Consider the following 17,563-nt stretch of genomic DNA (forward strand, 5'->3'; position numbering starts at 1 on the left):
CTGCATTTACTGATTATGGAAAAGAGTTTGTGTGAAAAAAGAAAAAACACAACAACAAAAAAACAAGATATTTTATGCACCAAAAGTTTATTTTTTGCTCAAGCAGAATCTGGAGCAAATGCTCCAGGGTAGCGCTCCTCCAAGCAGTACACTCAAGGGTCTGTGCTTTTTCCAGTGAGACTCCACTATCTAAAGAGTTCTTTGCTTTCAGCTGGGAAGAGAAAAGAGAGAACATAAAAATTATGTGAAAATTACATAGAGCATTTCAGGAGCTGTGCTTCGAAGTTGGGTATATCACGTTTATCTTCATTCCACTGGCCAGAACTCAATTGCCTTTTTCCATCTAAATGCAAGGAGGCCTGTGAATCCAGGAAAAGGAAATGGGACTGGTGAGTGACACGGTTTGTCTGCGTCCCCACCCAAATCTCATCTTGAATTGTAGCTCCCATAATTCCCAGGTGTCATGGGAGGCACCTGGTGGGAACTGAATCATGGGGATGGGTCTTTCCTGTGCTGTTCTTGTGACAGTGAATAAATCTCACAAGATCTGATGGTTTTATATAGAGAAGTTCCCCTGCGCATGCTCTTTTGCCTGCTGCCATGTAAAATGTGACTTTGCTCCTCCTTTGCCTTCTGCCATGATTATGAGGCCTCCCCAGCCATGTGGAACTGTGAGTCAATTAAACCTCTTTACTTTATAGGCTGGGTGCGGTGGCTCACGCCTGTAATCCCAGCACTTTGGGTGTGGTAGCTCACGCCTATAATCCCAGCACTTTGGGAGGCCGAAGCAGGCAGATCACAAGGTCAGGAGATCCAGACCATCCTGGCGAATACGGTGAAACCCCGTCTCTACTAAAAATACAAAAAAATTAGCCGGCCATGGTGGTGGGTGCCTGTAGTCCCAGCTACTCGGGTGACTGAGGCAACCCAGGAGGCGGAGCTTGCAGTGAGCGGAGATCATGCCACTGCACTCCAGCCTGGGCGACAGAGCGAGACTCCATCTCAAAAAAACAAAAACAAAAAAAGAAAACCCTCTTTCCTTTATAAATTACCCAGTCTTGGGTATGTCTTTATTAGGAGTGCGAGAACAGACTAATACAGTCAGCATCTAGTAAGACTCTGCCATGGAGATGAAGGCAGGTTTTGTTTCTTGGTAAATGTTACTAAAACATTTTACATGCTGTAGGAGATGGTGTACTAGAAAGAGAGTGGGGCTAACAGAAGGGGCAATTATGTGTTACTCCATAACGTTGAGTTGAACCCTAAGAACTCTGTAGGGATGTGAAGAAGCTTTGACAGACTTAATTTAACCTTACTCTATTATTTATTTATTTTTTGAGTCAGAGTCTCGCTCTGTCACCCAGGCTGGAGTGCAGTGGCACAATCTCTGCTCACTGCAAGCTCCGCCTCCTGGGTTGATGCCATTCTCCTGCCTCAGCCTCCCAAGTAGCTGGGACCACAGGTACCCGCCGCCACGCCCGGCTAATTTTTTCTATTTTCAGTAGAGACGGGGTTTCACCGTGTTAGCCAAGATGGTCTCAATCTCCTGACCTCGTGATCCACCTGCCTCGGCCTCCCAAAATGCTGGGATTACAGGCTACCTCACTCAATTGAAAAGGCCAGTAAGTAAGTTAATACTTTTACAATTCAATGACAGCTTGTTTTGTTGTGAGATTATATTTGAATTTTATACTATAATATGCTGTACAGACATAAATAATTTTTTGTGTCATTCTCCCTAAGGCAGAATTCCTGCTGAGTTTAAAACTGAATTCTAGTCCTGACTCTATTACATACTGTCGCTTAATCATTAAACTTTGAGTCATTTAATCTTTATAAGCCTCATTAATCTTTGTCTATTTCATGTAGTAATAAAGACTAAATGAGACCAGGCACGGTGGCTCATGCCTGTAATCCCAGAGCTTTGGGAAGCTAAGGCAGGAGGACTGCTTGAGGCCAGGAGTTTAGGACTAGCACAGGCAACCTAGTGAGACCCCTGTCTCTACAAAGTTTTTAAAAAAATAATTAGCCAGGCCCGGTGGTGCGCACTTGTATTCCTAGCTACTTGGGAGGGTGAGGTGGGAGATTGAGCCTAGGAGCTGGTGGTTACAGTGAGCTATGATAGTGCCACTGCACTCCAGCCTGGGCAACAGAGTAGGGTCTTGTTCCAAAAAAAAAAAAAGACTAAATGAAATAGCATTATTGTAAAACTATAAAGGTTTTAATCAACTCAATTTAAAAGTCAAATCAGTATTATAATTTAAGAACCGTAGCATCCCCTGTTCTCCTGTTCCCTTAACTCTAAGCTCCACGTTGTCATTCTCAGCTGGGTCTTGTGAACAACTGGATGGAATTGAGGCCTTGGTGTCCCTATTCACTTTAACAGGGATGGCATTAAGTTTAAGAGGCTGAAGAAGAGACCCAGAGCCAGCAAATGAGGCATATGGCTTCTTGAGGGGAACTTACATACACAGTGGTCCACTGGAGGTGAGCTGGACACAAGAACACCACCTGCAAAAGGCATGCAGTTTATATAGCATTTTCATTTAGCACCCTCTCCCTAACAGCTTCCACCTGGCAACCTTCATTTAGCGCAAAACAAAGGGCCTAGCCCTCCTGTATGGCCTGCATTCCACAGGGCTCAGGAATGAATCTTGGTTGGCCCCGCTTGGAACTGCAAACTCATTCAGGTTGTCTGCCATACAGGGTCATTCCCCTGGGTATGCTTACGTTACTGCTGTCAGGTGCCTCTACCATAAACTTGGGTTCTTTGGAAGTCATGGCTTGAGGGGCTGCTATAAGGGTTGCACTAGTCCAGCTCCTGGAAATCTGTGTGTGAGGAGGCAGTGGAGGGATGGGGCTTGGGCAAGATAATATCTTGGACCACAGACATCTCAGAAACTTTTTTTTTTTTTTTTTTCAGAAACTCTTAATAAGGCAGATTGGTTTAACACTGTGTGAGAGTTTGGGGACTTCCCGGCCTCTAAGATCCCAAAGGGAGTTGTATAGCTGCCCCTAAACTGGGAGACTAGAAAGGTAGTAAGAATTCCTCCAGGTGCTTCAGCAAGTGCCTGGTAACCTGCTTGTTTCTATTAATATACTATTGGCCCATGTGGGTAAGCACCACTTTGCCTTGAACTATTGTTTCACTGCCATCATTTAGAGTACTCTAAAAACTCGACTTGAGCGCTAAGTGAGACAACTTGAGAAAACCATTTCGGTGCCCCCCAGTCAGAGAAAAGACATTCAGTCAGAACAAGTAGAATGCACAGTCGGCAAAATAGAACTGAAGGGGCTCACTCTTACCCTTACCAATCCATCCACTACATTGGCTGGAGGTCCAACTGCTAGTATCTGCATTTCTTTGCCCTTCTTCTGGCCACCAGAGCCCATCTTGCTGCCCATGTAGCAGGCTAGAGTGCAGACCCCAGGAGCTACCCTCAACCAATGAAGGAAGTTGGTATGTAAATCCCCATCTCCCTCACCCCTTGAGTGGTATAACTCTGAGGTATATGTTTCATACTGGCCTCCAGAGTTCTCCAGTGACAGTAAACTCCAGTTAACCACAGTGCTAATTTCCTTGATAATAAACCCTTTGGCTTTCTTCCCTTCCTTGACTCACTTTCCTGTTCTGCTACCAGTGTTTCCCTGGATCACCTCCCTCACAGGCTTTCTGCACTCAAAACCTTGTCTCAGTGCCTGCTTCTTAGGAAATCTAAAATAAGACTTGGACTGTGCCAGGAGTACTGAATAAAGCAAATGGAATACTGCAGCCTGTGCTTCTGTACTGGACTCCCAGAATACATGAAGCTGTGCCTGGAAGCATTTTCTCTTTAGGGAATTTGATCAGCAGAAAGAATTACGTACAGATACTGATGCCATGTGTTTCCAACCAACAGCTCAGCCAGGTCATCCTACAGCAAAGCTCTCAGGAAACAAGTCCCATCTACAAGGTTAGAGCTTCCAATTAGCTTTCAAGGCACTGGACTCCAGGTGAAGGCTTTACTCTTAAGTGTAAGTGAATAGTCAAGGACTACAGATGCTTCTAATAGGATAGATGAGACCAATACACTAGCAAAAAGCAGCTGAGAGGAATAAGACTACTCAGGGAGAAGAAAACGTCAAAATCTATTAAAATCCTCAATAAAATATATAAAGCAAGAATATGACACCACAATAAAGGGGCATTTGAAGAACAAAATAGAACTCCAAAGAAGTAAAACCTCTGTAGTTGTTGGGAAGATAAATTTGAGGAATTCTCCAAGACAGAGGGGAAAAACAAGATGGAAAACAGGGGAGCAAAATAGATGGTGACGGGCCTCTTATGCCAAGGGACCTTGGGCTTGATCATACAGCAGGAGCTGAAAAGAGAACTTCTTTGTAGGCAGCTGCACAGGCCACGAATGGAGCAGGGGTCACTGGTTAGGCAGCTCTCGCTGTGGTATGGAGAAATGATGCAAAACTGAAGTACACAATGGCATTTGACAAATTTAGACCAAAGATGGGAGATTAAATGGTGGAACAGACTAAACTTGTGACGCAGCAGGTGTGTGTGGGCCTGTGGGTCTGATGTAAGAGGAAGAAGAACAGATGGATCTAGTTTCTCCAAAGATCCTAAATGGATTGGACTCCATTAAGCAAGATGAGGCATGAATAAGGACGAGCAGGTTGGGGTTGCTTTGTGCAGAGGGTGGAATACAGCTCAGAGTTCAGCTTAAATCAGTATTTTCTAAGATTTTGCTAGGTGCCAGATACCGAGATAAAGTCCTTGTCTTCACACTTGGAACCAGGTGCCTGAGGCAGGGCAGAGGTGAGCCACCTCGAAAATGGATACCGTCTCCAAGGGTTTGTAGCGAAAGAGGCACAGCTCTTGGCCTGGAGTTGCTGGGGACAGCGATAAGTGCATGATACTTGGTGACAGGAATCGCGAGTCTACTCTTGTGTTGAACGGATCCTCAGGGTCGGCCCTGCAGAGGAAAGAGCTCAGTGACCGCGACGTCCTGCACAACAGGCCAAAGTCCCGGACGTGGGTCTCGGCGTCTACACGGTAAGCCCCGACCCTTCTAAACTTCCTGGAAGCGCGCAGGAGGCACGGTGCGCCTGCGTGTAGCCACCCCAAAGGCGGCGGGAAGTTGCTCTTCTGAGTAGCAACTGAGCAGCTTGAAGACGGATTGGAAGTAGCGGACCAATAAACAAACGTCTCATTGGCTTAGCGTGTTTAGGGTCCCAATTCTTCAGCTTCCCATTGGGCCTTTTAAGCGAGCAGGGGCGTGACTCCAGGGGCTCCGCCCCGAGCCTTGGCCCAGTCTCGGGGTCCAAGGCTGAGGGAGCGGGACGGAAGCGAGCGGGTCCCGCCCCTTCCCCTTCTCGTCTCGGTTGGAGTGGTCTCTGCCGCGGCTGCCTCGGCTGCCCGCTCTCCGGCGAGCCGGAGTCCTCGTGCCGTACCGTCAGTTCCCGGCCGCGCGGAGCCGGGATGCACTGTTCCTGCTGCGGGTCCTCATCATGGAGACCAAACGAGTGGAGATTCCCGGCAGCGTCCTGGACGATCTCTGCAGGTACGGCGCTGCCCGACCCCTTTTCGCCCCCGTCGGGTTTTCTCAGTTTCGCCGACCCCCAGAGGCCTCCGGATCTTCTCCCCCGCCCACGTCCAGGTCCTCGCTTTCCGCTCCCGCCGCTGCTCGCTTTCCATCGTCGACCCTGCTCTCCGACGACACCGCCCCTCTTTCCGCCGCAGCCGCCCTGCTTCTCACGGCCCTCCGTCCTTCCCCTCAGAGAACCCGGCATTTCCTTATTTTTTAAGTGACTCAACTATGTTGCTTTCCCGCAGGCGCAGCCGCTTCGCCGGAGCCTGGGTCTTAGTGTGTTGCCGCCGCCGCCGCCGCCTCCCTCTCCCATTGTTTTTTCTGCCTCTGTGACTTTTCCACGCCGTGCACCCCCTCCTCCCTCTGTCTCATTCCCCGGTGCTGAAGGAAGACCCCAGGGTAGTGATTTAAGCCTTAGGATCCCAGGTACGCGGACCTGCGCAAGGAGCAGTTTTTGGGACTCTCTCTGACGCCTGCGTGTTATTTGTCCGTGGCGTTCTCTGTCAATTCCTGTAAGGAATTACTTTTTTTCTCATCCCTAGACTTGTCTTTGGGGGAGAGAGGGAAACATGGAGAGCTGCTTTTCCTTTCATCCTTAATTACCCTATTTTAAAGGAAATTCTCAGCCGCGGGGTTTTAACTCAGGGTGTATACTTCACATGAGAAATTTTTTGCGTTTTTCCCCCTTGTCAACTCTGATTTCAGATAGCCAAACACGTGTAGGATACTTAAAAATACTTCCTTTCCGAAGGTAAAATTTGGGGTGCAGTGATACCCGGAGTTGTCGCCAAGTGGTGTGTGCATTGTGATTACAAGTGATAACACCTTTTCGCTCACAGTTACTGTATTTATGTTTTAAAAGGCAGGCTTTTAGTAGTTGTATCTCCTTCACGCTGTTTTTTTAATGGAAAGTAAAGAACTGGTATTTGTGGAGGCTTTTTTTTTTTCTTTCGCTCAGCCTGGAATGCAGTGGCGCGATCTCGGCTCACTGCAACCTCTGCCTCCCGGGTTCAAGCGAGTTTCTGCCTCAGCCTCCCGAGCAGCTGGGATTTCAGGCGCCCGCCACCACAACCCGGCTAATTTTTGTATTTTTGGTAGAGACGGGGTTTCACCATCTTGGCCGTGCTGATCTCGAACTCCTGACCTCGTGATTCACCTGCCTCGGCCTCCCAAAGTGCTGACCTCGTGATCCACCCGCCTGGGCCTCCCAAAGTGCTGGAATTACAGGCGTGAGTTACCACGTCCGACCTGGAGTTTCTACTGTGGGCCAGGCACTACCTTTACATGGATTGTTTTATTTAATCCTCAATTAGCCCTGTTTGGTAGGTGCAGTTAGTGTATTTCCATTTTCATCTGCGCAAACAGGTTCAGGAACTTTGTAATTTACATAAGGTCACATTCATCCTAATTGACAAAATCAAGATTTGAAATCTATTCCTTTTTCTTTACAGTGCCTGTGCTTTTTCTCTCACACCAGGAAGAAGTAATAAGCCTAACGTTTTAAACCTCACGAAAATACATACAGAAAAGTAGTCTACTTTTGCAACTAATAAAAATGGCGTTGTACTTCTTTGGTGATGGTAGATGTTTAATTTTTGAAGTGTGGTAGATTCAAATGAACCACTGAAAAGGCACTTAGTTTCTTGTCCCAAATAACAAAAAAAGGAAAAAACTGAATTTGATATGTGTATTTGGATAAATGACTAGAAGCACGTGAACCAATAGTGGGATTATGAGATTGTGATCTTTGTTTTCTTTGTTTCCAAGATTTTTTAACGGGTATGCATTTTATAGTTAGAAAAAAATTGAAGATAGGTATTTAGAAAGGTGATCAGTAATTGGCTGTGGGTTAATGGGGTAAGAGTTGATTCAGAAAAATATGTGGTGATCTTACACATTTTGCAGACATCAGAGCTAGTCTTCCTACTAGTATTGGGGTTAATTTGCATATTTAGGATTACATCGTTTAAAGTAGTGATGTCAGCTATTATGATTTTATGTATGGAACCTATTCACAAAATAATTACGTTGTGTTTTGTAAACAATATATTAAGCACCTGTCAAATGTTAAAGATACTTGGTTTTCCAGTGAGTGTATTTAAGCTGTTATACAAATATTTTTGAATGGAGTAACTTTTTTCCTTTCGAGAAATTTCTTTTCGCAGTTACTTTTTTTGGCTGTATAAACAAGGATATGATATATTTAAAAATTAGGGCTAGCTATAATAATGAAACCAAGTAAACATTTCTCAAAACTTCAGGTTTTAAAATAAATGCCATTTTCAAGTTAATATTTATAGCTTTGATTAATTGAAAAATTTTTAATGTTACTGATTCAAGCTTTTCATTGTGGATTAAAACTTTTTTTTTACACTTAGAATTTGGTAAACTTCTGTAAAAATAAAGCTTAATTTGAGTTGATTTTTCTGAACTTCTCTGTTCTCTTTTACATACCTCTTGATTTATGAATTGGATCTAGATGCTTGTTTTTACTCCCTTCATTTTTTTGCCCCAGTTCTGTTGCTTATTATTAGTGTATTTAGGAAGTTTTTTTGAGTGTTACTTTGTTTTTTGATAAGTTACATGTTTCTGTTAAATCTTGCCTTTTGATGTGAGAAATGAGAGCAGGAGACTTAAATTTTCAAAATGTGACTTTGTAACCATTATACCGCTCATAACCTAAGACAGATGCTTTAGTATGGAATATTCCATTTATTGGAATATTGTGCAGCCATTGTAAGTTCCTCAGGCAATTAGCATGCAGTAAACTGAGGGAAAATATTTGTGTGTTGAAAAGATGTACACAGTATACTGAGTGAAATACTTAGTCACTTGGTGCCTTTTGTGAAAACACATTTTTAAGTGTGTGTGTGTGTGTGTGTGTGAGAGGAGGAGGTGTATGTATTTGTGTGCCGAAAGAATATGCACCGAACTAATAATACTGTTTACTTTCTGAGTGGAATAGAATTAGAGGAGAGGAAGGGAAGAGTTTTGTCTTAAAATATTCTAGTGAACAAAAACTGCTTTATAATTTAAAAAGTATGTGTAAAGGTAAATCTGTAGCATTTTATGATACTTGTTTTTGATACACCATGATTTTTGGCATTAAAACTCAAATACAGAGTTTTTCAATACTGTTTAAACTAGCTTATTAAAGAATTGAAAAGCATGTTTTTAAAGCAGAAACTGAAAAGTTGGTTGGTTCAAATAAATGCTTGGAATTTTTTTAAAGCCCTTTTAAGAGTTGGGTATAGTAAGGCCACACTAGTGTTAAAAGGAGAAAGGTATTTTCTGGCAACTAGTGTCACTACTATTTTGGTGATAGCATAGGTTAATTAAATAATTTGTGCTCATCTTCAGCTAGCCATTTTAGCATTGAATTCAACTGGAACATTTTTCTAATTGCAATCCTTGTGCTAATGTCCTGTTTGTAGGAACATTGAGAAAATAATATTTTGTGTGATGCAGTTTTTCCCATAACAAATTGTAGTGGAAGGCATTTTATTTCAGCTATTACTATATACACGTATATACACATATGTACACGTACTTTTAAACTTTTAAAACAGATCAAAAGCATTCACAGAATGAAAGCATTAAATATTTAATTTTCATACATCAGCTCTTATAAACTTAAGAACTTTTTCCTATTAAAAATATGTAATCATGTACATGGTTTTGAAAATTAGAGTACAGACAGATTTCTAAATGACAGGCAACAGTCTTAGTTTCTTACCCTACCCTTTTCTATTCCTGTTGAGGCATTGACTTTTACTTGTTTTAAGTTCTGGTGGATACCTCAGTATTTTAAAATATACTTGTGCCACTTTCTCGTTTTGTCAACTTTCTATATTGAATTGGGGATTTGGTTCAGCTTGGTAGGTACTAGGTGAGAGTTCAGTTTCCCACACCCACTATTGCCCCATGCTACTTCCAGTATGTCTCTGTCAGTGTTTTAAATTGTTCCATTGTTTGCCTTTGTGACTTTGACTTTTTTTTGGAGACAGGGTTCTTGCTCCATTGCCCAGGCATGGTCATAGCTCACTGTAACTTCCAACTCCTGGACTCAAGCTATCCACTTGGCTCAGCCTCCTGAGTAGCCAGGACTATAGGCATGTACCACCATGCCCAGGTATTAAACACATTTTTTTTTTTTTTGGTAGAGATGGGATCTTTGCCCAGCCTGGTCTCGAACTTACTTGTAGCCTCAAGCAATCCTCCTGCCTCCACCTCCCAAAGTGTTGAGATTACAGGTGTGAACTACCATGCTGGCCCCTTTGTGACTTTAATATACTTAAAATTATATTTGTTTTACGAACTTACAGTATTTCTTGAGTCTCCGATCTGGTGAGATGATTAGTGCCTCATTTTTTCTTGCCCATTCCCTCGGCTTCTATCCAGATTAACTTTTTAAAAATTAGGATTGATAATATTTGTATTCCATTTTGTAAAGTTAAGTCTGTTATATTTTGTACTATTTGTTGATTGTAAAAGCTGAACAATAAAAATACAGTGTAAATAGCTATATAGTTTTTACAGTAGAGGCAAGTCTTCAGTGGCTAGTTTCTTTTCCATCAGGGCATAGTCAGGATCCCTTTGTAAGTGTCTTGCAGAATATCTAAATGAATTCTCCTTATATCCTACAAATTGGTCAAAATGATGGTACCATTAAGTTTTTTCTTCAGGGAAATAAATATATGCTTTCGTTATTATTGCCTGATTCCTTCTAGCCTTTTTTTTTTTTTTGAGACAGAGTCTCTCTCAGTTGCCCAGGCCGGAGGCAATGATGTGGTCTCAGCTCACTGCAACCCCTGTCTCCCGGGTTCTAGCGATTCTCCTGCCTCATCCTCCCGAGTAGCTGGGATTACAGGTGCCTGCCACCACACCATTTTTTATATTGTTAGTGGAGACAGGGTTTCACCATGTAGGCCAGGCTGGTCTCGAACTCCTGACCTCAGGTGATCTGCCTGCCTTGGCCTCCCAAGGTGCTGGGATTACAGGTGGGAGCCACCATGCCAGGCCCCTTCTAGCTATTCTTGAAATCCATTTTTTTGAGGGGAGGGGACAGTTGGCTTTCTGTTCTAACTTTGGTGTTTTTGCTTCACATTTGGACTATAATTCTGTTGTACATGTACTCCTCTCCTAATATGTCCAAAGTTTCTAGCTGCTTTTTTCACCCCTTCTTATCTGCTTCCGTATTTTATCCTCAGTCACACTTTCTACAGAATCCTTTTTTCCCTTTTGACTCTGCTCTTGGGGACCTCCATCCTCCTAATCCAGTCTGGGCTAGTTGCTCCCCAGACTTGCCTAGCAACTAGAATACTAGAATTCACTTTCACAACTCTCTAAGGTGGTACTTATTCTTTCTTGGATATCATGTTTTATCCTTTCTTGATTTTCATTCTTGTTTTGCTTGTGCGCATTTTAAGTTAATTTCTTTGAGGGGGGTCATTAGGAAGTAGACTGAGTCCTTTAATGTCTAAAATACCTGTTTCTCTTTTCACACTTAGTTCCCACGTGGTCTAGGGTCCACATTTTGAGTATCAGTGTCCAGGTGATATCCTTAATACTACCTGCCACTGCTTCTGTTGGTTATAGTAATCATAGTTTTTTGTTTTTTGTTTTTTTACCCCCCCCAGGGGTCTTATTTAGTTATTGTACATTTTAAAAAAGAAAAATACAGTTGCTCTGAAAAAGGAATACCCATTTAAATTTCTTTTAGGATAATAATTCCATCTTTCAACCCCCCTGTTTTCTGCTGGTTCCTCAATTATGTTTTCTTCAGGGTCAGTTAAACTTTTTCTTGTCATGCTTCACATTTTCCTTAGATGGTAGGTGATTTTTGGATGCCTTTTTATATTAATGATGAGACATTTGAGGGGGTTTATTCATTAATAGGCTTCTCCTTTATGTGAGAGACAGGGAGCTGGCTCTTACACTTGAGGGTTTTTCATTTTTTAAAATAAAGATAAAACAGACTTTAAAAGATAAAGGTGGTGGTTATCAGTTTTGGTTAATCAAGTTGGGCTCAGGAATTTCACAGGTTTTAAATGCCATCACACAGACTGCCATGCCAAGGGCATTCTGAATGCCAATTACAGATTGAAGTTCTTTCAAAAACCAAGATGTTAACAAAACTGATGATGTTTGGGTTTCTCTTAAAGTAAGATGAACACGTTTCTTAAATAGAGAAAATAGATCACTTGGTTCTGAAAACCATTACACTGAGTAATTCCCCTCCCCTTCCCCACAGGTCCCTAAGGCAATGTTACATTTGCCTCTGACAGTTAAAATTTCAGCATTTCAACAGAGGGGAGCTGAGGAGAACTAGGAAAAATGAAAAGCAAAATTAATGTAATTGATATAGGGAGCTAGTTTTTCTTTTTAAAAAAATAGAGATGGGGTCTGCTATTGTTGACTAGACTGGATTTGAACTCCTTGGCTTGAGTAGCTGGAATTTGAGGCATGTACTACCATGCCTGGTAAGGCAATATAGAAACATAAAGACTCATAGTAGGATTGACTTACGAGACCTTTCGGCACTGAAGGATATGTGTTTCCAAGTACATATGGTCTATGGAATGACAGTGCAGTGGATTAAAAATAGACACTGCAAAATTTCACAACACTGGGGGCAGAAGGAAGATGTCAGAAGCATCCAGACTAGAAAAAAGAAAAGTCATATACAAAACATGAAGAATCTGAATGGCTTTTGTCCTTGGCACAAGTTAGAAGTAAAAAGAAAAAAAAAAGAATGGCTTCAATTTTCTCAATATCAAAATTGGAAGTTGGAATGAGAGAGCACTGTTGAAAATTCTGAAAGAAAATCGTTTCCAACTTAGAATTCTTTACCCAAATTATCAAGTATGAGGATAAAGACATTTTCAGATGTATAGTATCTCAATATTTACCTCCCCTTTGCGTCCTTCCTCCATAAGATATGTGAAGATGTACTTGGCGAAACAAGGAAGTGAATTAAGCAGGATGAAGACAAAAAGACAAGAAACATGACCTCTGTGGGATAAAGGCACAGGGAACTATAAGATGCCAGTGAAAGGGCAGTGCAGAGGCGACAGATGTGTACCAGGTGTAGAGGACAGCTGACTCAGACTGGAACAGATCAGAAGACTAAAAGTCTTCAAGATGAAACTGGTGAATCTGAATTGTGGGGGAAAAAATTCCACAATGAAACTGATGGATCTGAATTGTGAAAAGAAAATCCACAATGGAGATGATTGTATCAGAATATCCAAAAAGGAACCAGGAGGGCATAAGGAGTTGGATCCCAGTCACATACACATTTAGATGGAGTTTCACCTGCTGAACTGGGCCAAAGTGTAAAACTAGCTGCATTTGGCTTGAGGTGTGTATACTGGGCCTGATCAACCTCCTGGGGAGAGAACCATGCTCAACTATATTGATCACTGACTAGAGACATCCTGAGCTGACAACCAGCCATCATTAATCATGGACTGTGCTAAAACCTTCCAGATACGTAAATTTACAGTAGCCCTTACAAGCTCCGCCTAACCTTACCTGAATGGAACATGATTTAGCTGCTTACTAGACTTGTGTCTCCCAAATTGCAATTCCTAAAAACCTGATTAAAATGCCTTTTGCCACTCCAGCATTGTTTTTATTTCTTTATATATATATATATATATATATATATATATATATATATGTTTTTGAGACAGTGTCTCATCACCCAGGCTGGAGTGTAGTGACATGATCATAGCCCACTGCAGCCTTGAACACCTGGGCTCAAGTGATCCTCCTGCCTTAGCCTCCCGAGTAGCTAGGACTACAGATGCATGCCACCATGCCTGGCTAATTTTTAATTCCTTTGTTGAGAAGGTCCTCTTATAATTGGAGAAGAGTATTCTTATTTGAAATTTGGAAACAGCCAAGAATTATTTACTATGATAGTGATTAAACAAGTAATCAAACTGGGTGGTACTATTTTAAATTTAAAAAATGACTTTAAAAACCAATGGACTTGAATCTGTCTCTAATGGTTACTGGGAAAAAGGATTACCAAAAATGCTTAACATTGGAAAAAGTAATTGATAGCTGCTTAATGACTGCTGTAAGTTACAACATTCACTTAGATTGATGAATTTTACCTTGTATGTTTCATAATAAAGAGGTTCATTATCCTAATTACATATGTGTGCATGCAATATACTTTATATTATATGTAAAAGAAACATGTCTTTCCCTCCTTTCCTCAATGTACATGGAAAAGACAATTTAGGGTTTTGAAAAGTGAGTATATTTGAAAGTTTGAACTGAGACTGCAGGTGAGGCTCTTTGAGAAGTCTAGTGTATTAATGAGCCACAGAATATTGGTTTATTTTCCAATATTTCTTGGTAATATTTTATATGTGAAGATAATGTAATAGCATACATTTTAAAATGTAATTGTATGAATATATTTACCTGTATTCTTGGAAATGTTGCCAGACATGGGAGGAAGTGGAGGTTTTCTTGCTCCCTTTTGTTGTTAGTGAGCTCTTAAGCTGATCTCTGTACTTGTGAACAGAGGGTGCACAGGCTCGGAACAAATGGTATTAAAAGTGAGATACGTGTGGTGTCTTCTCTCTCTGTCTTTAAGACTCATCTTCCCTATAGTAGTTTCCCTCAAATATTAATTGCTTCCTTGAACAGCAGTACTGCTCTTGGTCCCTTTTCTAAGTTGGTGGGTCAGGTATGAAGCACTTAAATAGCCTAAGATAAATCGTTATAGTTTGTAAATTTAATTTTTATATGCGTTTTGTTTTTGACAGCCGATTTATTTTGCATATTCCCAGCGAGGAAAGAGACAATGCAATCCGAGTGTGTTTTCAGATTGAACTTGCCCATTGGTTTTACTTGGATTTCTACATGCAGAACACACCAGGATTACCTCAGTGTGGGATAAGAGACTTTGCTAAAGCTGATATCCTTTTTATTACTGCAATGACTATCTTTCTTGTTAGCAATATATTTTAGCACAAATTTCTTTTTGCTTGTCTTTTCAGATTTTAAAACTATTAGAGAAAAACATACTCGATTACTAAAAATTGTCAAACATAAATAGTAGACAATTTAATAATATATTTTTATACAGAGGACTCCCTGAAATGTACACTGATTAAATTTGATTTTTTTTCCATGAATAGCTAGCCTGTTTGTAGAACTTTACTCTTGCTGTTCCATGTAACCAGATGATCTTTAATCTCACAGAGCGAGACCCTGTCTCAAACAAACAAACAAAAACGGTATCCAAGATTTATTGGTTGGTATGTTACATCACTTGAGATTCAGGGCAATAAGTCCCTGAGCCATAGTTGTGGGACTACGAAGAAAACACTGATGGGAGACAGATTTCAAAGAAAGAAATGATCAAACCATTTGATTAAATGTGGAGAAGTTAATGAGAAATCAAAAGGGAATAGAAATATATTGAGCACTATCTTTGTTAAAGGCCTTGGTGATAGGTTCTCTGGAGAAATCTTAGTAGACTGATTTTCAGGAGTTACAATCTAGTTATGGAAACATTAAAGTAACCAAGTCCCCTTTTGCTTTGGTTATTTTGTATGGACTTACAACTCTACTAGAGCAACTTTATGGTTTTGGATAACACTTTGTGTGTGATTGCACCTGAGTTTTACACTTTCCCTGCTTTTAAAAACACCAAGAACCTTTGTTTTAGGTATGTTTCTTTTAGTTAACTAAGAATAGTTACATGGAGAAGGAATGTGTAATGTGGTACACTTCATTAAGTAACTGCATGGTTACTCTGTGCCAGGCCTTATGCAGTGAACAGAGTGGACTCAGTATCTTCAAGAAGATGAGAAAAGAAAGGAAATGATTACAGTGCAGTGTGGTAGGACTGTGATATGGAAGCACAGTGTTCAGTGGGAATGGAAGAGGGGCACCTACTTAAGATTTGGAGGCTGTGAGTTTGATTCCCATCTTGGCCACTTGAAAATATTGGGTAGGTTATTTAATTTCTCTTAGATGACAATCCCAGTTTCTTCCTGAAAAATAAGGTTATTAAGAGTGCCTAATTCAGAGGATGAGTTTGAGACACATATATTTGTACATGTAAATCGTTTACCTGGCACAGAGATCAATAAATGTTAATAAGTAATAAATGTTAACTATTACTCCAAAAAAAAATTTTGGAAGCTAAATAGAAGCCTTCTTTGAGGTAGGGATTTATGTGAGGAAAATTGGAGGAAGTGAAAAAAATTACTGTATTTTAGACTAAATGGGAAAGATGAGATGATGCTACAGAGTAATTCAGGGGCTAAAACATGTAGGGGTCTAAAACATGTAGGCCATATTTAAAAAACATTTAAAAAAACCTTTTATTTTGGAAAAAAATGTAACTTTTGGAGATGACTAAAGAACATGACAACTGCCATCATACCCTTCATCTGTATTCATTTATTATTAACATTTTCACACGTTTGCTTATTTCTTCCCATCGGGGTGTTTCTCAGGACTACTGTGGAATAGTGTGAACAGTGAATTGGAGGAAGGCAAGATTGGATTCTGAGAATCTAGTTAACATGCTATTTTATTAATTTACTAGAGAGAGAAAGCCTGTGGTAGTAGAAATGAATAGAAGAGATCAAATTTGAAAGTTATTTAGGAGGTAAGATTGGTGATGACTTGGATATCTGAGGAGAAGTAGAGGAAAGGATGGTACCCAGGTTTGTAGTATGAGCAGTTGAGTAAATGAGACTGCCATCCCATTGACAGGAAAATGAGAAATGTTGTAGGGGATTGACGGGTTCAGTTATGGGCAAGTTGAGTTGATGGTACATGTGGGATATTGCAGTAGAGAAGACTGCCTACTTTGTTAAGAGCGTAAGTTCTGGAGCCACATCCTTTGAGTTAGCATCCTTTCCCTACCACTTACTAGCTATGTATCTTTGGGTAAATTGTGGAACTTGTCTATGCTTCTGTTTTCTCTTTTGTAAATTATGCATAGTCTTGTGATTTTGTTTTTTTTTTTTTTTTTCTTCTTCAGTAAGCACTCAGCAATGTGGATACAGACAAAAGTATCCCAGATTTGCTCCTTGGCTGAAGTTCTGCTAGGGATTTTACTAAACGTGTAAAGCCAGACTTGTAATACCTTTTAGAATCTTGACAGGCCCTAGAACCATAGAGCTTCGTGGAATGGTTAATGTTGTATCCAAGCTTGTATCTTTTTTCCCCCTCCGGAAATGAAGGCATGGACTAATTATATTGAGATTAACTTTGCGCTTGTCTTAAAAAAAAATTGTAGGTACAGGGTCTTACTATGTTGCCCAGGCTGGTTTTGAACTCCTGGGCTCAAGCATTCCTCCTGCTTTGACCTCCCAGAGCGCTAGAATTACAGGTATCAGCCACCACACCTGGCCAGTTTACAGTGTTGTCATAGATGACTGACTGACTTGGGCTCTGAGGACCTATTTCATTTGTACTACAACTAGGAAACAAATTTTAAATTACAGAATTGTAGAACACGTAAAATTGAAATTAATAAAATGAATTTGATGTAATTTTTTTTTTTAAAACCAGACTTTTCATCACAATGTGAATGAATATAATGCCAACTTCTTTGAGGGTGTTTTGAGTTTGGTGTACCTGTACTAACACCACCTTTCTCTGCCGTTACGAATCATTACTTTCTATATTATGTCATATGTCATTTGATCGTAATGCATCACTTGTAGATTAGCTTTATTTCTGTTTTTAATAGCCGGTAGCAATTAAAGTAGTACTAGTACCAGTATGGTCTGTGAAATCAAGTGGTAGTATTTGATACATATGGTCATCTAGATAATTGAAAATATGCTCAGATTGCATGTTAGAGTAATATCAAAATGAAAACACAGAGTATACAAGTTTTTATTGAGGAATTGAGAACCCTTAAAAGACCTCATTTTGAGAGATAATATCATAGATTATCATTTTCTCCACTTTTTTTTTTTTTTTTTTTT

General features: G+C 40.6%; 1 protein-coding gene across 3 annotated transcripts in view; it reads left to right on the forward strand.

Annotated features, from left to right (window-relative positions):
* Nucleotides 1–5,270: 5,270 nt before the first annotated feature.
* DCP2 (decapping mRNA 2) overlaps nucleotides 5,271–17,563 on the forward strand; it is a 43,643-nt gene continuing 31,350 nt past the window's right edge. For 2 of the 3 annotated variants that reach the window (XM_011963641.1, XM_011963642.1), the window contains exons 1-2: nucleotides 5,271–5,555; nucleotides 14,372–14,523. In XM_011963641.1, the coding sequence (XP_011819031.1) occupies nucleotides 5,503–5,555; nucleotides 14,372–14,523 (205 nt within the window). In that variant the 5' untranslated portion in view covers nucleotides 5,271–5,502. The remainder of the gene's footprint in view (nucleotides 5,556–14,371; nucleotides 14,524–17,563) is intronic. The other variant, XM_011963643.1, reaches the window with a different exon arrangement.

This window comes from Colobus angolensis, unplaced genomic scaffold, assembly GCF_000951035.1.
Source record: "Colobus angolensis palliatus isolate OR3802 unplaced genomic scaffold, Cang.pa_1.0 Scaffold62, whole genome shotgun sequence".
NCBI lineage: Eukaryota > Metazoa > Chordata > Mammalia > Primates > Cercopithecidae > Colobus > Colobus angolensis.